General features: G+C 33.9%; 2 protein-coding genes and 1 pseudogene across 7 annotated transcripts in view; 2 read left to right on the top strand and 1 right to left on the bottom strand.

Moving 5' to 3' along the window:
- LOC138306001 (cyclin-dependent kinase 4 inhibitor B-like) overlaps positions 1–17854 on the top strand; it is a 637657-nt gene that overhangs the window by 289247 nt on the left and 330556 nt on the right. The window lies entirely within an intron of this gene.
- Positions 1–17854, bottom strand: part of LOC138305998 (uncharacterized) — a 343209-nt gene that overhangs the window by 195337 nt on the left and 130018 nt on the right. For 2 of the 3 annotated variants that reach the window (XM_069246307.1, XM_069246306.1), the window contains exon 6: positions 1075–1158. The exons of the other annotated variant lie outside the window; for it this stretch is intronic. In XM_069246307.1, coding sequence (XP_069102408.1) covers positions 1075–1158 — 84 coding nt within the window. The remainder of the gene's footprint in view (positions 1–1074; positions 1159–17854) is intronic. 3 annotated transcript variants of the gene reach the window in all.
- On the top strand, positions 4145–10982 carry LOC138305999 (uncharacterized; annotated as a pseudogene).

A 17854-nucleotide genomic window follows, 5' to 3' on the forward strand; every position in this document is an offset into this window, starting at 1 on the left:
TTTTCTTCAGACTATCAGACTAAATTTGAGGCAAATAATCAGTGCTTATTTCTTTAAATCCCGCTAGCAACGCAGTTTTGTCGGCGATCTAAACAATTTCTTTATTGTCAGTACTGACTGGCTACGCTATTTGATTGTTAGAGTCGTGTCTGTCACAAATATATATATTTTCATATACTGTTAGATAAACAAACCCAATCTAACAAACCCAATGTAGTATTGTATGATTCATTAATATTACATTCATATAGAAGATTGTAAATACTTCATATGAATAGAAATTGTTCATCTATCTTGTTTCGCGAAACACGAACAAAGTAAATGTATACCGATGTGTTTCCTGTTTACTTCAAAGATGTTGTCAATCAAAGGAGTATGGAAAAACAAAAATAAAATTGAAAAACAATGGCCTTATCATTTTCTATTTCATAGATCAAGTAACATTATAACTAATTGTTATTTTTATGATTCGAACATATTTTTAATTTAATATGTACAGTTAGCAATACCATGTGATGACACAATCCGTTACCCTGAAGATATATATATTCTGCCAATTTTAATCATTTATAGCCGCATGCAACAAATTCATTACGTAGATTTTTACTATTGCGGGACATAAACATTCGCACATTGCTTTGATTTTACCTACTAAGTAAATCCGCTACATTTATGCATTAAGCTACAAATTGGTTTGAAAAGCTAGAAGTATAAATGACAAGTGGACAGTGACAACATATATAACGTGTGCGAGCGATTCGTGATGGATTTGCAACTTTCCAGTTTGAATTTGTATTCCCATTATTGCAAACTAAATGAATTTCAATATCGATACCTAATGCAATATAAATAATAAGATAAAATCTCAAGATATTATCATTCATATTTGAAAAGAGTATCGTCAAGTACGGAAAGGCCGTTTCGTCAACTAGTTTTTGTTATCGCTAGGACGACAATGTCTCATAACGATAATTATTTCAACAGAGGTGATTAACAGTTCATGTGATGAGCAACTATCTTTGGTAATGTTATATAATGGGGTTGCAGTGGAAAGTTAGATAGAGAAATACTTACCTTATTGACATCAGCTCCACTTTCAATGAGAATTCTAACAATGTCTAGGTGCCCTTTCAACGCTGCTATTTTAAGTGCATTGCTCTGGAATACAAAGACAAACATTAGTAGTTACACAAAACTGGTTTGCTATGTGCCAACTGGAACTTTCAATATATTATATATATATATGATAAAGTTTCTTGATGAAATGGTTATTTATATGAATTTTTGTTTCCTTTTCCAACTGAACGTCATCAGTTGCATACATTTAGCCCTCACAGATGATGAGGGAAAATACGTATGAAAACGATAGTTATAGAGACGTGACTTTAAGTCGGCAATGCACAAGATTTAAATGCTTTCGATCCTTTTTTGGATTAATACATAAACATTTTACGAAAATGTAGATATTTCTAAGTAAATAAACCATATCATGTTTTATGCGACTTCCGATTGTCTTAAATCAATACCATTTGTATTGTTTATTATACAGTCAAAGTATGGGATTGAGGGATAGGACTAATTCTGGTTTTCCAGAACTTGTCTATTTCCCAGGCGAAGCCGAAGGAAATGGAATAGTACAATTAAATCCAGAAACTTGCTATATCAATTAACCCCATACGTTAACTGTTTTAATATACAGATAAGTACAAAGCATGTCTCCTACGTTATCATTTTCTACTTATAGCCATTCGTGAATTATATCGATATGCATTGCTAACATTCTGAGAAGTTAACCACTTACAGGTAGCCTACAATACAACTGTATGTACATGCAGTGCACATATATAATGTGATATTATTACACTTTTACATTCTTCAAAACATCCCACCTGTACGATAAACAGGACAACAAGGTTGGTGACAGTTTCTGACCGATATTAACGTCGCTTGGTTACATCAATTAATTTTGTCCAAATTTTGCGTCATATGACACATGATAGCGTCATCGGAAACAAGTCCAACCACCTCAAAGCTGATTGGTTCTACGAAAATATCCGAGTGCGGATGTGCGATAGCTTCTAGGGCATGTTAGTTCGCAAGCGCACAGCTGAACGATGATTTTGGAAAAATTGGTGGCTAGTAAACTTAATCAAGTACCGTTTCTTTAGTGTACATAAAGTAGAGGTATATTGATTGTATCTATCATCATCATTTTGGCGGCTGTGGCCCACTTAATGTTTTGGCACCTATGTTTAATTAATATAATTCATAAACGCAATATCGACTTTAGAAGTGTAAAGTGTAATGCTGCGCTGCAGGTAGGGCGTTAGAATTGTACCTGCTGCCCTATTGCATGATCGTAAAAGACGACTAAATTTAGGATCTTATCTTTTCTCTTCTTCCTAATAACTTTATCATTCCTAATGCCTACCTCGGCATCGCCTCACTTTTGGCCTTAAGTTGAGCGTTCGCCCCTGTGAGGAAGGCTCTGGGTTCTGTCTCCTGGCCAAGACACACCAAAGTCTATAAAAGTGGTAGTTTCTGCTCCTGCTTAGCGCTCAGCAAACAGGGAGTGGGACGACTGGTTCGCCCGTTGTCAGTATAATGTGACCGGGTGGGGTGTGTTGCTTGGTGTCTTCGGCGACATGCTTCAGTGATATTGCACTATAAAAAGGACAACAGTTCCACTATACGAGAAGACACAACATGAACACACACGCAACACACCGCAAACATGGGAGGCCGTCCTTACATGACCATAGCTGTTAATAGGACGTTAATTAATTAAACAGACAAACAAATTACAAGTGTAATGACACATCGGAAACATCGAAGCTCTATACAATGTATTATCTATATAACACCATGCACGTGACCACGCATAACCGACTCCAAAACAAAAATATCGAACATACATTAAAGGTAATTTTCAGTAAAGCAACGTACCCGAACTGACTATATACTGATATATCATAGTTTGTACGACGATAATTTGCATGGAAGACTTTATAGTGATGTACTATACAATACAATACGGAAATATACAAAAACAAAACAAAAAACGAAAGGTTCACAATGTTCACAATAACAAAATGCACAACCAAGGCAATTGCTGATGTATACAGAAAGTTTCAGGGAGCAGCGTTGAATGGTTTTCGAGTTATAATCCTGAAACAAAAGGAAACATTAATTTTGTATTATGTTTAAGTTTCCGTGGTAACGGGGAAAACGTCCTAAATAGAAGGTCCGTAATAGCAAAAGGCACAACTACGGTACTTGTCTGATGTATACAGAAAGTTTCAAGGAGCTGCGTTGAACGGTTTAAGAGTTATAGCCCATAAAAGGATCTTGGACGGACGCACGGACGGAGCACAAAATAATAATCCGCGCAAACGCGTTTAGCGGGGGATAATAACATGGCGTGATGTAGACAATACTCAATATGATTTGGAGTTTCTTCGTAAAGTTTTTGAATATTTTATTTGTTGTTACTGGAATTCCTTAACCGTTTAGTAGAAAAAATGATAACTGTAGTGTGTAAATCTTGATTTTATAATTAAACACATATTGTAAAGGTTACTGTGCATTTTACTGAGTCCGTACAATTCATGTTTACACTCGGTGTATTACCTAATGTATTTTGTTGCACTCTCCTCTGGTTCAATGTTATTTGTATTGTTGTCTACCTTAATCATGGGTTTTATATTAAGAAGCTCATGTTATATTGATACCATAATATATATATATATACATATATTAACTAGTTTAACCAAGATTCTTATAAACTAAGTATTAATGACTATATGAGCCGGCGGCTGAGAAAAGGAACCTTACAGCTCAACCAATGAAAACGGAGAAATAAGGAAATTCCGTGACGTGATTATTTTTTGGTGTCGCCGAGAGTTCCCGCCGTCAGTGATCTGACACTTCACATGTTTCGATGCAGAAAATATAAATGCTGATTGTAAATACGTTTATTTTACGCCTTTTATAAACTCATATGAATAGCAGCTTGATATTTCGTTATGAAATACATTCATCTGTGCTGTATTTAAGCTGTATTCCGACTTTGAAGCGAAGGGTATATTTAGATTGACCGAGCTTCCCCGCTGACGCGTACGCCACACACGAACAGGAAGTAAACACACGTACGCTGTCGTCTGCCGTGTGTTGATTTTGACAATTCAGGACTGAGTGGATTACACGTTCTATATCTACAATGTAAGTGCCATTATGTCGCATTTACCGGCGGATTTTTGCACCATTGGTGTATCTTGTGATTTGTCTTTACAACATCAAATCGACGAGGAGTTAAGCGAGTTTTTTTTCCTTCCCCTTCGATATCTACGGCGCCGTCAGCAGCATGCACATGTGTGCCCAGTGATTGTGTTGAACTAGAAACTGATTCTGACATCGATTTCGATGATGCTGAGGTAGGTGATCATGATGTTTTACGAAGTCCTGTTATACAGAGCAGATTAAGAGACTTTATTCAACAAGATAGTGTAAAATTTAATAGCGATGAAAATGAAAGTGAAAGTGATATTTTAGCAGATAACATATGTCAGAATGTAAACAAGGACATGATAGATAGTGTTCAGGAAAGGACATCCAGAAATATATGCCAATGTTTACGCCAGTTTCGCACAGATGATATTGTGGAAAACAGAATCAACGTGTCTGCAATGGACAAGGAAGCACGTGATGTTTTCATAATGGGCCAACTTCAAGCTTGTGGTACTAGTAAAGGTGAAGTAACCAAGGGAGGTAAAGACAGGAAAAGACACAAGTTTGACTATCAATTTCTGAATTCACCTGTATGCAAAGAGTGTTTCCTGTTTGTCAATAACATTGGTGACAGATTCCTGAAAAAAACATTATGTCCAGAGTCCATGGAAACAACAGTCGAACACCAAAGCATGCTGTTACCTATGATGAAGCTCAGCAGGTTGTGAAATTTATTACAAGGTAAGTAAAATTTCAGAATAAACGTGATTGTTTTCCTTCATTTAAAGTGCATAATCATCTCATCAGATATTGTTTGACATATTTTTGTGTTGGAAAAAAAAAGAAATAAACAGTATATTTTATTTAATTAAAATAGTAAGACTACACACTGATTTAACTATCATCATTTAAGTAAACAAGCGATACATTATTGCTAAGTTTATAATTATGAACATTTGAACTCATAAACATGATTTGAAATGGTTCTCTGAAAATGTATTCATACAACATGATAATTGACATTTACTACAATGAATACATTTTATCACAACTGATTCATATTAATATTAGATTTATTTAATTTTAACAGGTTTGCTGATCAATTTGGTCTACCTCAGCCAGCTGAGCCAAGGGGCCGAGATGACATTCCCCTTATTTACCTTCCTGGGAAAGAAAACTTCAAGCCAGAAATATGTTGAAGCATGTGAAGATGAAAACAGAGCTTTATCAGAAACTACATTTCGCAGGTATGATATACACTCATGCATATTTTGGAAATACTGCTATCACTTAAATCTGTGTAAAATAGTTATCATTGATTTTTTTTATTTATCGATAATTCAATTGAATCCTTTCGTAATTGTGATTCTCATTCAGTATTCATTAGCTAATTTGAAAAAAAAAGTTTTATGTTTCTTCTGTTTATAATTGACTAGTTTATTATTTTTATCAAGGTACATAAGTGTTGCATTTTTAGCTACAGACTGTATGTCTGTGGTTTTTCCCTCCCAGTACTGCACTTCCTAATCCTCGCATGTTCTTAAATGACCCTGTACCTACCTGGAATATTTTGCTTTTAGATTTAACCAATAGCCTTATTACAATATATAAAAAAATATAATTTGTCATGTGAAGATTATGTTTTAGAAATAAATCTAAGTTAAATGCTACAAACATCAAATATATGACACATTTTTCATTTGCCTTTTTCAACAGGATTTGGCACAGAGTTGTTCAACATGTGAAATTTATGATCCACGAATAGATGTATGCCATAAATGTGAACAGTTTCGTGATTTGATCCAACAGGTACATCAAGAGCATACAGAATGTCTTTAATACTTTTTTATTATAATTTCTTATAGATCTGTTAATTTGCTTCATTTGTCAAGCCAATAGATGTAACCTTTACAAAAATAATGGAAATGAAAAGTAAGCAGTGGAATTTGAGATTTTTAACATTATTGTAAAACATTTGGCTTTAATAGTTTAACATCCTAAACAGTCATTTAAAGATGTGCCAGGTTTCTTGGTGGAGGAAAGCCGAAGTACCCGGAGAAAAAAACATCTGCATGGTAACTGCCTCGCATGTTTTGTACTCACAACCCAGAGATAGAGGGTTCTTAGCCACTCGGCCACCAGCATTTTTTATTAGAAAATAAGGATGTTAAGTCGTTCAGCTGTGAAAACTTGCAAACATTTTAATTAATTAAATATCAGCTAAAGATTTTCTAAACTTGCAAACTAGAGTGTTTTTTACAAAAGTTATGACTGGTTTATAAGTTACATATTGATTTTACAGGCCAGAACCGAGGAGGAAAAGTTGTCAGCAACAGAGGCATTTAGTAATCACATAAAGTCGGCACAGAGGGAGCGCGATCATTACAGGAATGTCTGTGTTGCTGCCAAAGAAGAACTTGATGGTCGACCAAGAATAGAGGCCTCCATCACCCCATGCTCCACCAATTTGAGGAACGTACATTACACATTTGACTTTGCTCAAAGTGTCTTACTTCCGACTCACTGCAGACAGGAAGGTGCCCTCTATTTTTATCTCCCTTCAAGGTGAACTGTTTTGGAATTTGCAATGACGGGAGGACACTACAACATAATTATGTCTTTGGAGAATCGGAAAGTATCGGTGAGGATGGACAGCAAAGCCACTCTGCAAATTCTGTTGTTTCCATGTTGGATGACTTCTTCAATAGACATGGTGAAGGGGAAGAAGTTTGTCATTTGAATGCTGATAATTGTGGAGGACAGAACAAGAACCACATCATGACTAGTTATCTTTCGTGGAGAGTAGCCAAAAATCTTCATAAGGAAATCAACTTACATTTTATGAAACCCTATCATGCAAGATGCTTGGTTGACAGTTTGTTTGGGTTAGCTAGACGGGCAATACTTCGAACCGATTCTGATTCCATTGTCCTTTTGGAGGATTTAAAGCACACCTTGGAACGCTCAACCTTGCACAACCGAGTTGTGTTGTATGGTAGCCAGGACGGAGAATGGCAGTGGAGAGACTGGAAGAAGTTCTTCAAGCCAGTGTTTCGGGCTGTCCCTGGAATCCAGGCATTTCATCATTTCAAGTTTTCATCAGAAAAACCAGGTATGAATGTTGTAATTTTTGGATTGAATAATAGGCCTAAGCAGTGTCTTGTTACTGTACTTGATATTGTAATTTATTGAATTATTAGTTATAAACATCTTACATATTACAGATTACTTTTGGTGAACTGAACAGCAAACTCCTATTTCTAATGCAAAAGAATGAAAAAAAAATCTTTAGACATCAAAGAATATTGTATATTTCAAAAGTTATATATCTAATTAATCAAGACAATTAGTGTTATAAATTATTTTTAATAAGATGTGATCATGTACTAGTAATTGACATATAATTTCAAATGGAGCAAAAATAGGCTAGCAAGAAACATCTTCTTTTGTACCCAATTTCTAGGTGAGGTTGTTGTGAAGAAAGATGCTGATGGGCAAGAACTAACAGTACGCCTACTGAAGAGAGGGAAGTCTGTGCCAACTGGTTTGCCAAGTAGACTAGAGCCAGCAGGGACATCTTCGACAAGGGCAAAGTATCTTCACAGAAGCATCCGGCCATACGTGAAAGATTCCCACAAGGATGTTCTGTGTCCTCCTCCTCTCACTGAGGAATGATGATGGGCTATATTACTTTGTGTTGAACAGGGTTACACATGTATTAATGAAATCAAACATTTGAACACCTTTGAATGTAATTATTTAAATATATATGTAACTGCATGTGTATATATCTCTTTTAATCCTTTAGATGTGTAAGTGGTAAAATGTTGAGTTTATAATTGAAGGGAAGTCAATTTATCTATAGATGAAGTTTGCATGAAAAGAACTAAATTAAAGTGTAATACATGTAGATATATAGATATTCTTTGTCCCATATAGATATAGATATATATAGTAGAAGATTTCCAGTACAGAAACTACTAATAGTTCCTCTTCACCGGACTAGTTATTAATTATATCATATTCCGGTTATAGAAGCCATGTAATTAAATAGGATATCTTGATTTTTTTCACTTTTTATCCAGTCTATTTTTAAAACAGTTAATGTTAGGAGCCAATACAACTTTTTCAGAAAGACTGTCCCATAGCTTTACTGTTCTCATAGTAAAAGTGGTCCTTCGTAGTAGTATCCTCGATTGCCTTCTTGATCTTTTCACTTACCTGGTATATGATGATCAAAAGTTAGATCGGAGTAAATATATATACCGTACACCAATATCTTTTTCTATGTCTGTACGCAGAATGTCGTCACCAAGAAGTATATAGGATCTTGATGTTTCGGCTATGGGATGTTTTTTGCCAATGTGCATGTGCTTACATTTTTCAGAATGCATACGAAGCAGCCATGTATCACTCCTAGTCCCCAAGTAATATAACATTGTTTTAAAATTTCATAAGTAAATTCATTTGAGACTTAAAAGTCATCATTTTTTTTATTTGAATTCTCAGATGCCTCCTAAGTTTAGTTCATGCTTGATATTTTAATTATTAAAGTGATCAATGCTTAAGTCAATATTAGGTTATATGTACTAAAATTCTAAACATTTTAAATGAATTATTTATTGTAAATACTAAATTTGTGTGAATTATTTTGAATTTTATATGACTGTCAAATTGATTTGCTTGTTTAATCATGAAACCTCCAATATATAACATGCAATAAAAAGCTGGCTATCTTTTATCTTTAGATTCTGGCCTTGTTTTTATCGACCAGAAGTGAGGTGAACAGCAGATTACTGAATTAAAAGTAAAAAGTAATAACATGTATGGAGAGGTATAGTTTCTTTCTCCTTCAAGTGTCCAATTGCTACAAATTGCCAACAGCAGTTTGTCGGATTTTAAATGGTTTCAACCCTAATTAACTCAACAAAACAAACCCAGAATCCCTGATCGATTTCATGAAAAGAGAATGACCCAGACAATATCTTTACCAAACCAATTTACGTTTTCTTCATACACATGCAGTATGCCCACTGGCTAGCCAAAACCAGAGTCTTCTATGACAATTCCTTCCACTAAAATGGGAGGAACGACATGCATGATCATTGAGTATGTATACATGTACATGATGTACATGTATCAACTGTGTATTAATAATTCACACTTAAAAATTATTGACGACGTCATCATGATCTTGAAAGGCTGCAATATTCAAAAGACTACTGTGCAGCTAATAGCTCAGATAGACACGATTTTTTGCAGCATTTTAATCACCTGTATTTTCAGAAAAGGTAAAAAAGTGGAAATAATTTTATTGACCCCTAAGGGCCCTTTTCCCAGCCGCCGGCTCATATATATCAATACATATTATGTTTTCATTTTTTATATAGCTACTTTGATTTTTTCATGTTTTCATTTTTAGTTTTGGATATTTTGAGAACAGGACATAAAAAGAAAATGTAAAAAAGTGGAAATAATTTTTTTGACCCCTAAGGGCCCTTTTCCCAGCCGCCGGCTCATATATATCAATACATATCATGTTTTCATTTTTTATACAGCTATCTTGATTTTTTCATGTTTTCATTTTTAGTTTTGGATATTTTGAGAACAGGACATAAAAAGAAAATGTTAGAATATTCAAAAAGAGTTTTTTCGCAATGGTAACAAATGAAAAAAGTCTGTGGATGTTGTGAGATAATAAAAAAGTCGTTGTTAGAAAGCAAGCACACAATAATATTGATATAACGATTGATCAAAATGCTGTTTTTGTTAACTTATAGGTGGGTGCAGCAAATGCATTAAGAAATGATAAAGGGAATGGCTTAGATCAAGTCTGACATGCAATAAGTGTTTAATTTCCGCATGCTTCTACCGACCGTTATCGTTTTTTTGTTTAGATATCGTAATTTCACAATGACTATTAGATCATTTACCCATCTAGCGTGGTCATATATGTTGAAAATTTTGATTATTTGAACTTTAGCTTGATTTACCTGAAAGCATGGTAATATTTTGTCTGTTTGCATAACTCGGTTATTTTTATTATTATAAAGGAGGGATAACACTTTGGGTCGTTTTACGGCCACTCAGTAATGAACAAAATATTTTGCATGAAGATACTTTAGGATCAGCTGCATCTTGTATGCTATTCAGAATTTTCGATATTTTCTGCGCTCGTGGTAATTTTATGGGTCAGAGGTCAAAAGGTTAAAATTTACAGTTTCATTGTTAAAGGCCTAATTAACTAAATATTAGAACAGAGATGATATTTAAAACAGTTTTTGCATGTAAATATTGGGTTTGTGATGTTCAGTTGAGAAAACTGGTGAATAATTTAAAAAGTAGGTCACAGTGACCTAGTTAAGTATTTGTTCCCTTTTAACTTCAAAAACTTTAATATTTTTGGTGAAAACTAAGATTTTTCAACGATTTTATAACTTGAGATTGATGTTTAGTATTGCATGTGTATCTTGGCATAGCCTGCATAAGATTATTATATCCTAGGGTCACTTTGGCTAGGTCTCGTGCATAAATAAGGTAATATTCAATGTATGGTATAATCTAGCCACTAAACATACGCTGTTTTCTCATATTTAAAGCGGGTTTCTAAATTATTAAGGCTTGTTTTATGGGCTTATTGCCAGCAACGCCTTCACTGAAAGTAGGATGTTCTAACTGCTACCCTATTACATGATTGGAAAAATGTTTGCTGATGTATTTCAGCTTGTTGTATATTTGATTATTATTATTTTAACCATACCTAGCAATATATAACAATAATACATTTGTCATCTTTGACATGAAAATCATATTTGCGTAAAATGCGATGCGTTCTTCATAAAACGAATTGTAAAGAATATATTTGAAAATTATTTTTTTATAGGACTAATTCATATTATGTTATACATGTATTTAAAAAGTATTATCGTCAAAAATAAATTAGAGTTATCGTTTACCTTTGCTAGGAGCGTTTTTTGCATATTATGGCTTTCATGAAAAAAAATCAAGTATCTGCTCTTATAAAACATTTAATCATCACAAATCAGCAAATGGTTGGCTTATTTATTGTTACATAGTGTGCATGTGCGTACATGTTGATATGAAATGAGAGACGTAAGGTGCGATAACAGAGTTATCGTTCCTTCGAAACGAATGTTAAGGATGTACTCCTCTGAGGTCAAAATTTCTGGTATTAAACTTTTTTTCTCGTATAGATTTTTGGAAATAAGTGTTTAAAACGTATGTCCGTGAAAATCGTTTTTTAGCTATTGTCACTCAAAGATACCTAGTTGACAAAAATTTGGATTTTATAGGAACTTTTGCCGTTTTGACCATATATACACAGGAGATTAAAGCCATAATTTCCTAGTGAGGTGCTTGATATGTATGGATGTTTGTAGAATTTATTTTCCAGTATTCTTCTTTAAAAATATACCAGATTTAATTAATAAGACTAATAATTTTTTCTCAGAATAACAGCATATGCTACCCTACCCCTTAATTTTTAGCTACAAAATACCATTTTCTGTCGTTTTTGCCAAATTTAACCCATTATAGAAAAAGTTATGGTATTAAACTTTTGTTAATATTTTGGATATCAACAGGGAAAGGGGATCTTTCTTAATCAGGCAGAGAAAAATGGGGGTCCGTGGGCTTATTTTTTGCTTCATTTGAATATTTGTTATTTTTCAGTATTTCAGAGAAATAAATTAAAGTGCTCAAATTACCATTATATAAAAAAAAATAAAGTGACAAAAATGTATCATTTCACCACATTAATGCTCAATATTTTAATTAACCACGAACCCAGTAAAGATTTACAGCAAAAATTAGCTTGATACAGCTGAAAAAATATTTGCGCAATGATGGTTTAGGATAAAACAATTTCAGTTAAAAATGGTAAAACTGTGGCTCTACTCAAAAAGAAAAAAAACACAATTTCAAAATGGCCGCCAAATGGGTCATTTCGTAAAATCCCCATATAAAAAAATCTACTAAAGATAGAAATGTATATTTTTTTTTAAAATTTGCAACTAGCAACTTGCTACAGAAATTGATAAATTTTATTTGAAAATCTCATAACTTCTTTGATCTATGTCGAAGCGAGGTTTCAACGGGACTGAAACCTCAGAAGAATACATCCATAACACGACAAGTTTTAGCTATCAACCTGCTTATAACCGCGATTTGGGTAATAAGAAAAGTGGAGCATCAAATTTAATGAAATTTTGGACTTAACCTAAACCAGGCGTGATCTATCTTCTGAGATACTTGTTGGCTGTGCGAAAATTCATTTAACGGAGAAAGTTTTAGTCAAACATGCAAATATCGACATTTTCATCGATAGTTTCTGCGAACAAACGCTCAAACTTGACAAAACGAAATTCTACAAATTAAAAGTTTGAGTAATTCTGAACAAAATGGTATTTGTGGTTTTTGAAAATGCTATAAAGAACGACCACAGAACAATCTTGGAAATCGGTGCGGTATTTCGCAGGTTCCCAGTAAATTTGCATGCCAGACGAGATTTTTCTCGGACTTGGGCTACCTGGGCTTTCTAGCCGATTGATCGACGAGTGGACCATTCACAAATGGGTCGTATTATTGATGAACAAATTCAGTTTATTTTATGAAATAATTACTTGAATTTATAAAAGTTTAATAAGTCTTGCAATGATATCCAAATATTATCGAGGATTGCGTGAATATCAGGTAAATAGGCCTTGATTGTGCATTTTACTTGTTATGTCACGATCGATGGATGTTATTATTACCATTCTTTATATTATATTTGAGGTTGCTGTTGTCTATTATAATTGATTTTCATAGGCCTACTGCAGTACTGCGTGTGATCATGACAGCGACTGAATCACGAAGTTAGGCTAACTAACTTGTTCATATGGATTAATAAACAACTCGTAAACGGACAGTTCACTGGTTGTACAGAACTCTGAAACGGATGCCGTTTGTAATGTGTGTCTCCTAATATATTAGCTTGATTATAAATGATTGTAAATTACTACCTACTGCAGGTATAGGTTAAACCTAGAACCGACAGATGGCGCACATAAAATAGTTGTCAGCTGTGTTTTCGTCTGCATGTCAAAAAATAGCGACCGAGCAAAGCCCTGTTGGAGATCAACGGGAAAGAGACACGACCATGCGACCATATCAGGCAAGAGAAGAACGGAACACCAAAATATCAAAACATAGGGCCTATATAGTACAACATGAAACAAAAACCTGAAAAAGCTGGAAGTTTTAACAGTATTGATAGGAACAACCTTTCATATATGCAATGAAGTTTACATATCACTACCGTATCCAATGGACATTGCCGATAACTGAGGTTACACTGTATACTGGTACTATAGGGGAAGGGGGCCATAGGTTAGACAAGGATTTTTAAATAGAAATTTTAATAAAAAGGTTTAACAAAAATAATGGTTGGACGTAGCCGAAGTTCTTGGGTCGATCCGCGGGAACTAGATTAGGCTATAAGTGTCAAGTAAAGAAGCCAAACTGAACTATCTGCAAGCTGGCCAATGGATATGAATGAACATCATATAACTTCAGTATTACACGTACCCTCATGTATGAAAATTACCTTGTAACATACTGGTACCACTGAGAGGGTCTAGATGGGGGCCAAAAATAACAACATGTTTCTTTCTTTTATTAAAATTTATTGATACTGACATGTCAAAGTACTCCACCGCCGCTCTTCAGTTTCAAGCATTTCAGAATTCGCGAAACCAACCAACTTTTTAATAGTTTTTTTTTTTTAAAAACTCATTATAAAAATGTTCTCTAATTTGTCTAAAAAGGCGCGTGCAGTATATAATGTAGTAGGTTTGTGATATCATCCTCTGGGGCGGGAACACTTTCAATTTCTATAAAACAATTTCCGTCATTCTAGTGAATTGTAGTACTGAATTTGCAGATCTCAAAGCATTCATTTTATCTTCATCTAACATATAACATGCAGCCTGCAGGGCTGCTAGGCTACTGTTAGTATCGACCCCCGAACATGAGAGCTGTAATAATAAGGCTTAATAATACTAAAAAACAAAAGTATCAAAGTGTCAAAATAGTTCATTTCTGTTCCTTATGTACCAAGGATTTAGTTAATTAATTTCCATAGCCTACAGCTGTAACAGGTAATCAAAGGATTTACAATAATATAATTATGTGTTTCGAATGTACACAGGATGTACAAAAGAGGTCCTATAGAAAAAAATCACTAACCAACAGTCAGCGCTTGGAAGTGTTCTTATAAATGTCATGTTCCAGAGGAGAAAGAACAAAATTAGAAAGATGGACACCATGGCCATGCTCACCTCAGATTTTTTTCAGTAGCATTATAATTAAACATTATGCAATCTTGATTAACAAATTACAGGTGTATATTGACAATGTCTGCTGTGGTCTGATGCATGTATTCAATTAAATACTTCATTCTTTCACATAATATTTACTGGGATTGAATAAAGGGAGGTATTTTGTGTATTTGTTCATTTGCTAGGTATATTTTCTTGCAAAATGCTAAATATACTTAAAAAATAGCCAAAATATAGAAATGTATGTAATGGTGATCTTTGAATGATTTTTTGTTTATATATTCAAAAAAAATGCTTTCACATTAAAAGGGACTAAAATTTCCGTTATGGAATGAAAGTTTACTTTTTTTGGCTTCCATTAGTTGAACGTCCTAAGAACAGCCAGGGTCGTGTATGGATGTGAGGTTTCTTGCCGGAATGCCGGAATATTTGGAGAAAAACCACCGACCAGTGTATAGAACTGGTCAGAATCGTTATGGAATGAAAGTATACTTTTTTGGTTTCCATTAGTTGAACGTCCTATGAACAGCCAGGGTCGTGTATGGATGTGAGGTTTCTTGTCGGAATGCCGGAATATTCGGAGAAAAACCACCGACCAGCGTATAGAACTGGTCAGAATCAGTATTAATTGCAGGGTTATTGAAAGAAATGATAGAAGAAAATCGGAGAACCTGGAGAAAAAACACTTACCACTATTAGTACCAGGAATCTACATCACATGGGATTCAAAGTTGTAACCCAAAGGTAGAGGGCTGGTGCTAAATATGTCGAGCTTAACCACTCGGCAACCACATCCCCAAACAAGCATGCATCTCCATCTTTTTTAACCTTCTTAAAAACTCAAACTAGTGCGTGACCAATACTGATGAAAGGACGGCAAAAAAATAATCATAAGTTGAAACTAAAGTAATTATGAAGTCATTTTGCAGGGAAAATGTTATGCAATCATTGTGTGTTTGGCTTAATTGCATTGAAAACTCTAAGTAACTTCAAAGTATCATTAGGTCATCTGATAATCTCTTTAATCATCACATTTCGTCAGTCTTCATCTACCATGCTTCATCCGTCAGCCTTTCGTAATTTTTTTATTTAAACGACTTCTTCTCCATAACCAAAATTCCTAGGAAAAGCTCTAGCTCCTCGCATTGTAATTCTAGCATGCAGAGATAATGAGCTATCAAGTTTGTTCCAATAAGTTACTTTGACCTTCATTTGAGGTCAGATATGTCAAATAGATGAAAACAGTTCAGCAACTTCTTGTCAATAATGAAAAGGCCTCGAAAACTGACTTTGGGCATTTAAATGAAACATAAAATTTGTTTAAGACCTATATATTAATTTTAAAGTCGACCCAATGATGCTCCACCGCTGACAAATGGTATTTTTTCACTATCAAAAAACAGGAGCAGACGATTTATTATTTTCTTCAATTACAAAAGTTACTTAGTTTTACACCATTTACCCACCATTCAAAAAAGTTGGAGCTTCTAATTTTAACTTTAAGTTAAAAATATGAAAAATAATTAATTGCATCCCGAAAAAATTCCGTGTCACTATATCCTATATGGAATGAAAAACTTAATTGCGCAGTTGCACCAATGGGGAAATGAATAATCTTTATAATTATTTTTGTGTCAATAATTAGATATATATATATATATATATATATATATTTACGATTAAACACCAATAGGATGTATCTTTAACAGAAATCAATTGAAATATTTTTCACAATATGCACGAATTTCTGACACATACATTGTATATGCTTAGACTGTACAGTAGGTTAAACAATATACATTTATATATTGCACCTCATGATGGGTCCAAAATGCCCAAAAAAAAATTATTACTTTTAACTTGAGTGATAGAGTTAAAACCAGATGAATTGATTATTGATAAAATCAAAATGGAGAATTAAAGATACTTTTATCACAGGCACTTAAGAAAGCTATCAAAATCTTTAGAATTTTTTCAGAAAACAAAGGAATACTAAGAATATCCAGACTGCATTTCAAATTTTTTTTAATATTTCAACAATAGGATAGTTTATAATTTTTCAGTCATTTAAATGCATGTATACTAATATATATCATCGTTAAATCGTAGTTTTAAGCGTGATGTGACCCAATGGTTCCTCCTAATTACTGTAATAGGCCAATATCACAAAGCATTAGAGCAGACCCTAGTGCAAGTCTTGCATAACAGACTGCTCTATGATCCCCGCTGTCGAACATTTTGAGTAACTGAGAGCTAAACAATGTGAATTATTTTTTCTTCGGGTATACACTTGTCAACTGTCAAAACAATATAATATTGAATATAGACTCAAATAACTTTTAAAATATCGTCTTCAATTTTAGAGACTGAAAGCCTACCTTGCGTTGACTATAAAAGTCGACTTAGATGATTTTGAAAGGAGTCAAATCTAATGAAAAACTTCAACTGGCTTATAATACGATGAATTTACTAGATATTCCACTTCTAATTTGTACCTGATCATTTTTGTTCAAACCCTCAAAATACTCCACAGTTTCGGTTTTTTCGCTTAATATCTAGCGTTATAAAAGAAATAACAAGTCAAAAATGTCGCCGTGGTATCTCAATCGAAGTACACTTGACCGCCGATGTATTGTTTTAACGTTACTAGATGACGGGCCTTTATCCACTTGACAACCGTCGCATAAAGTGTGGGCGTGGTTTGAAACGTCTTATCTGGCGACTAATGCAATTAGTTAGACACCATTTTATCACCTGGACTGAAGTAAGTGCCGATCTTATCAAGGTGGGATTTCGCAGTTATTCAACTAGTTCAATGTAAAACATATCGTAAGACATTCGTTTTTAATGACAAACTTTCATGAATCTTGAAAATGTTATTCCTTCCGTTATTTGGTATATAACTTGAGTATTACTTCAACATGGCGAAACCATTTTCCGGAAATAGCCATCAATGAATAGACCAATAGGTCTTTAATTAGGAATGTGACAACGGCTATGATACCAAGGTTAATTTTTGTTTTATGACAAAGTGGAATCTATAATTATTAATGTACATGTATTTGAAGAACAATATGGTGATAAAAATGAATCTAATCCAGACAACGAACGCATTATTAGCATATAAAAATGATATTAGTGCTACGTATATAAAATGCCTTGACTCGTCGATCTTACTTGAAACCGAGATGACATTGTTTCCCTTCTATATTAAACAATTATCTGAAACTAAAATGGTAATCAATGGTTATGTTTAGTAATTCATAGACGTGTGGTATTAGCTTGGT

This window comes from Argopecten irradians, chromosome 13 (assembly GCF_041381155.1).
Source record: "Argopecten irradians isolate NY chromosome 13, Ai_NY, whole genome shotgun sequence".
Classification (NCBI taxonomy): Eukaryota; Metazoa; Mollusca; class Bivalvia; order Pectinida; family Pectinidae; genus Argopecten; species Argopecten irradians.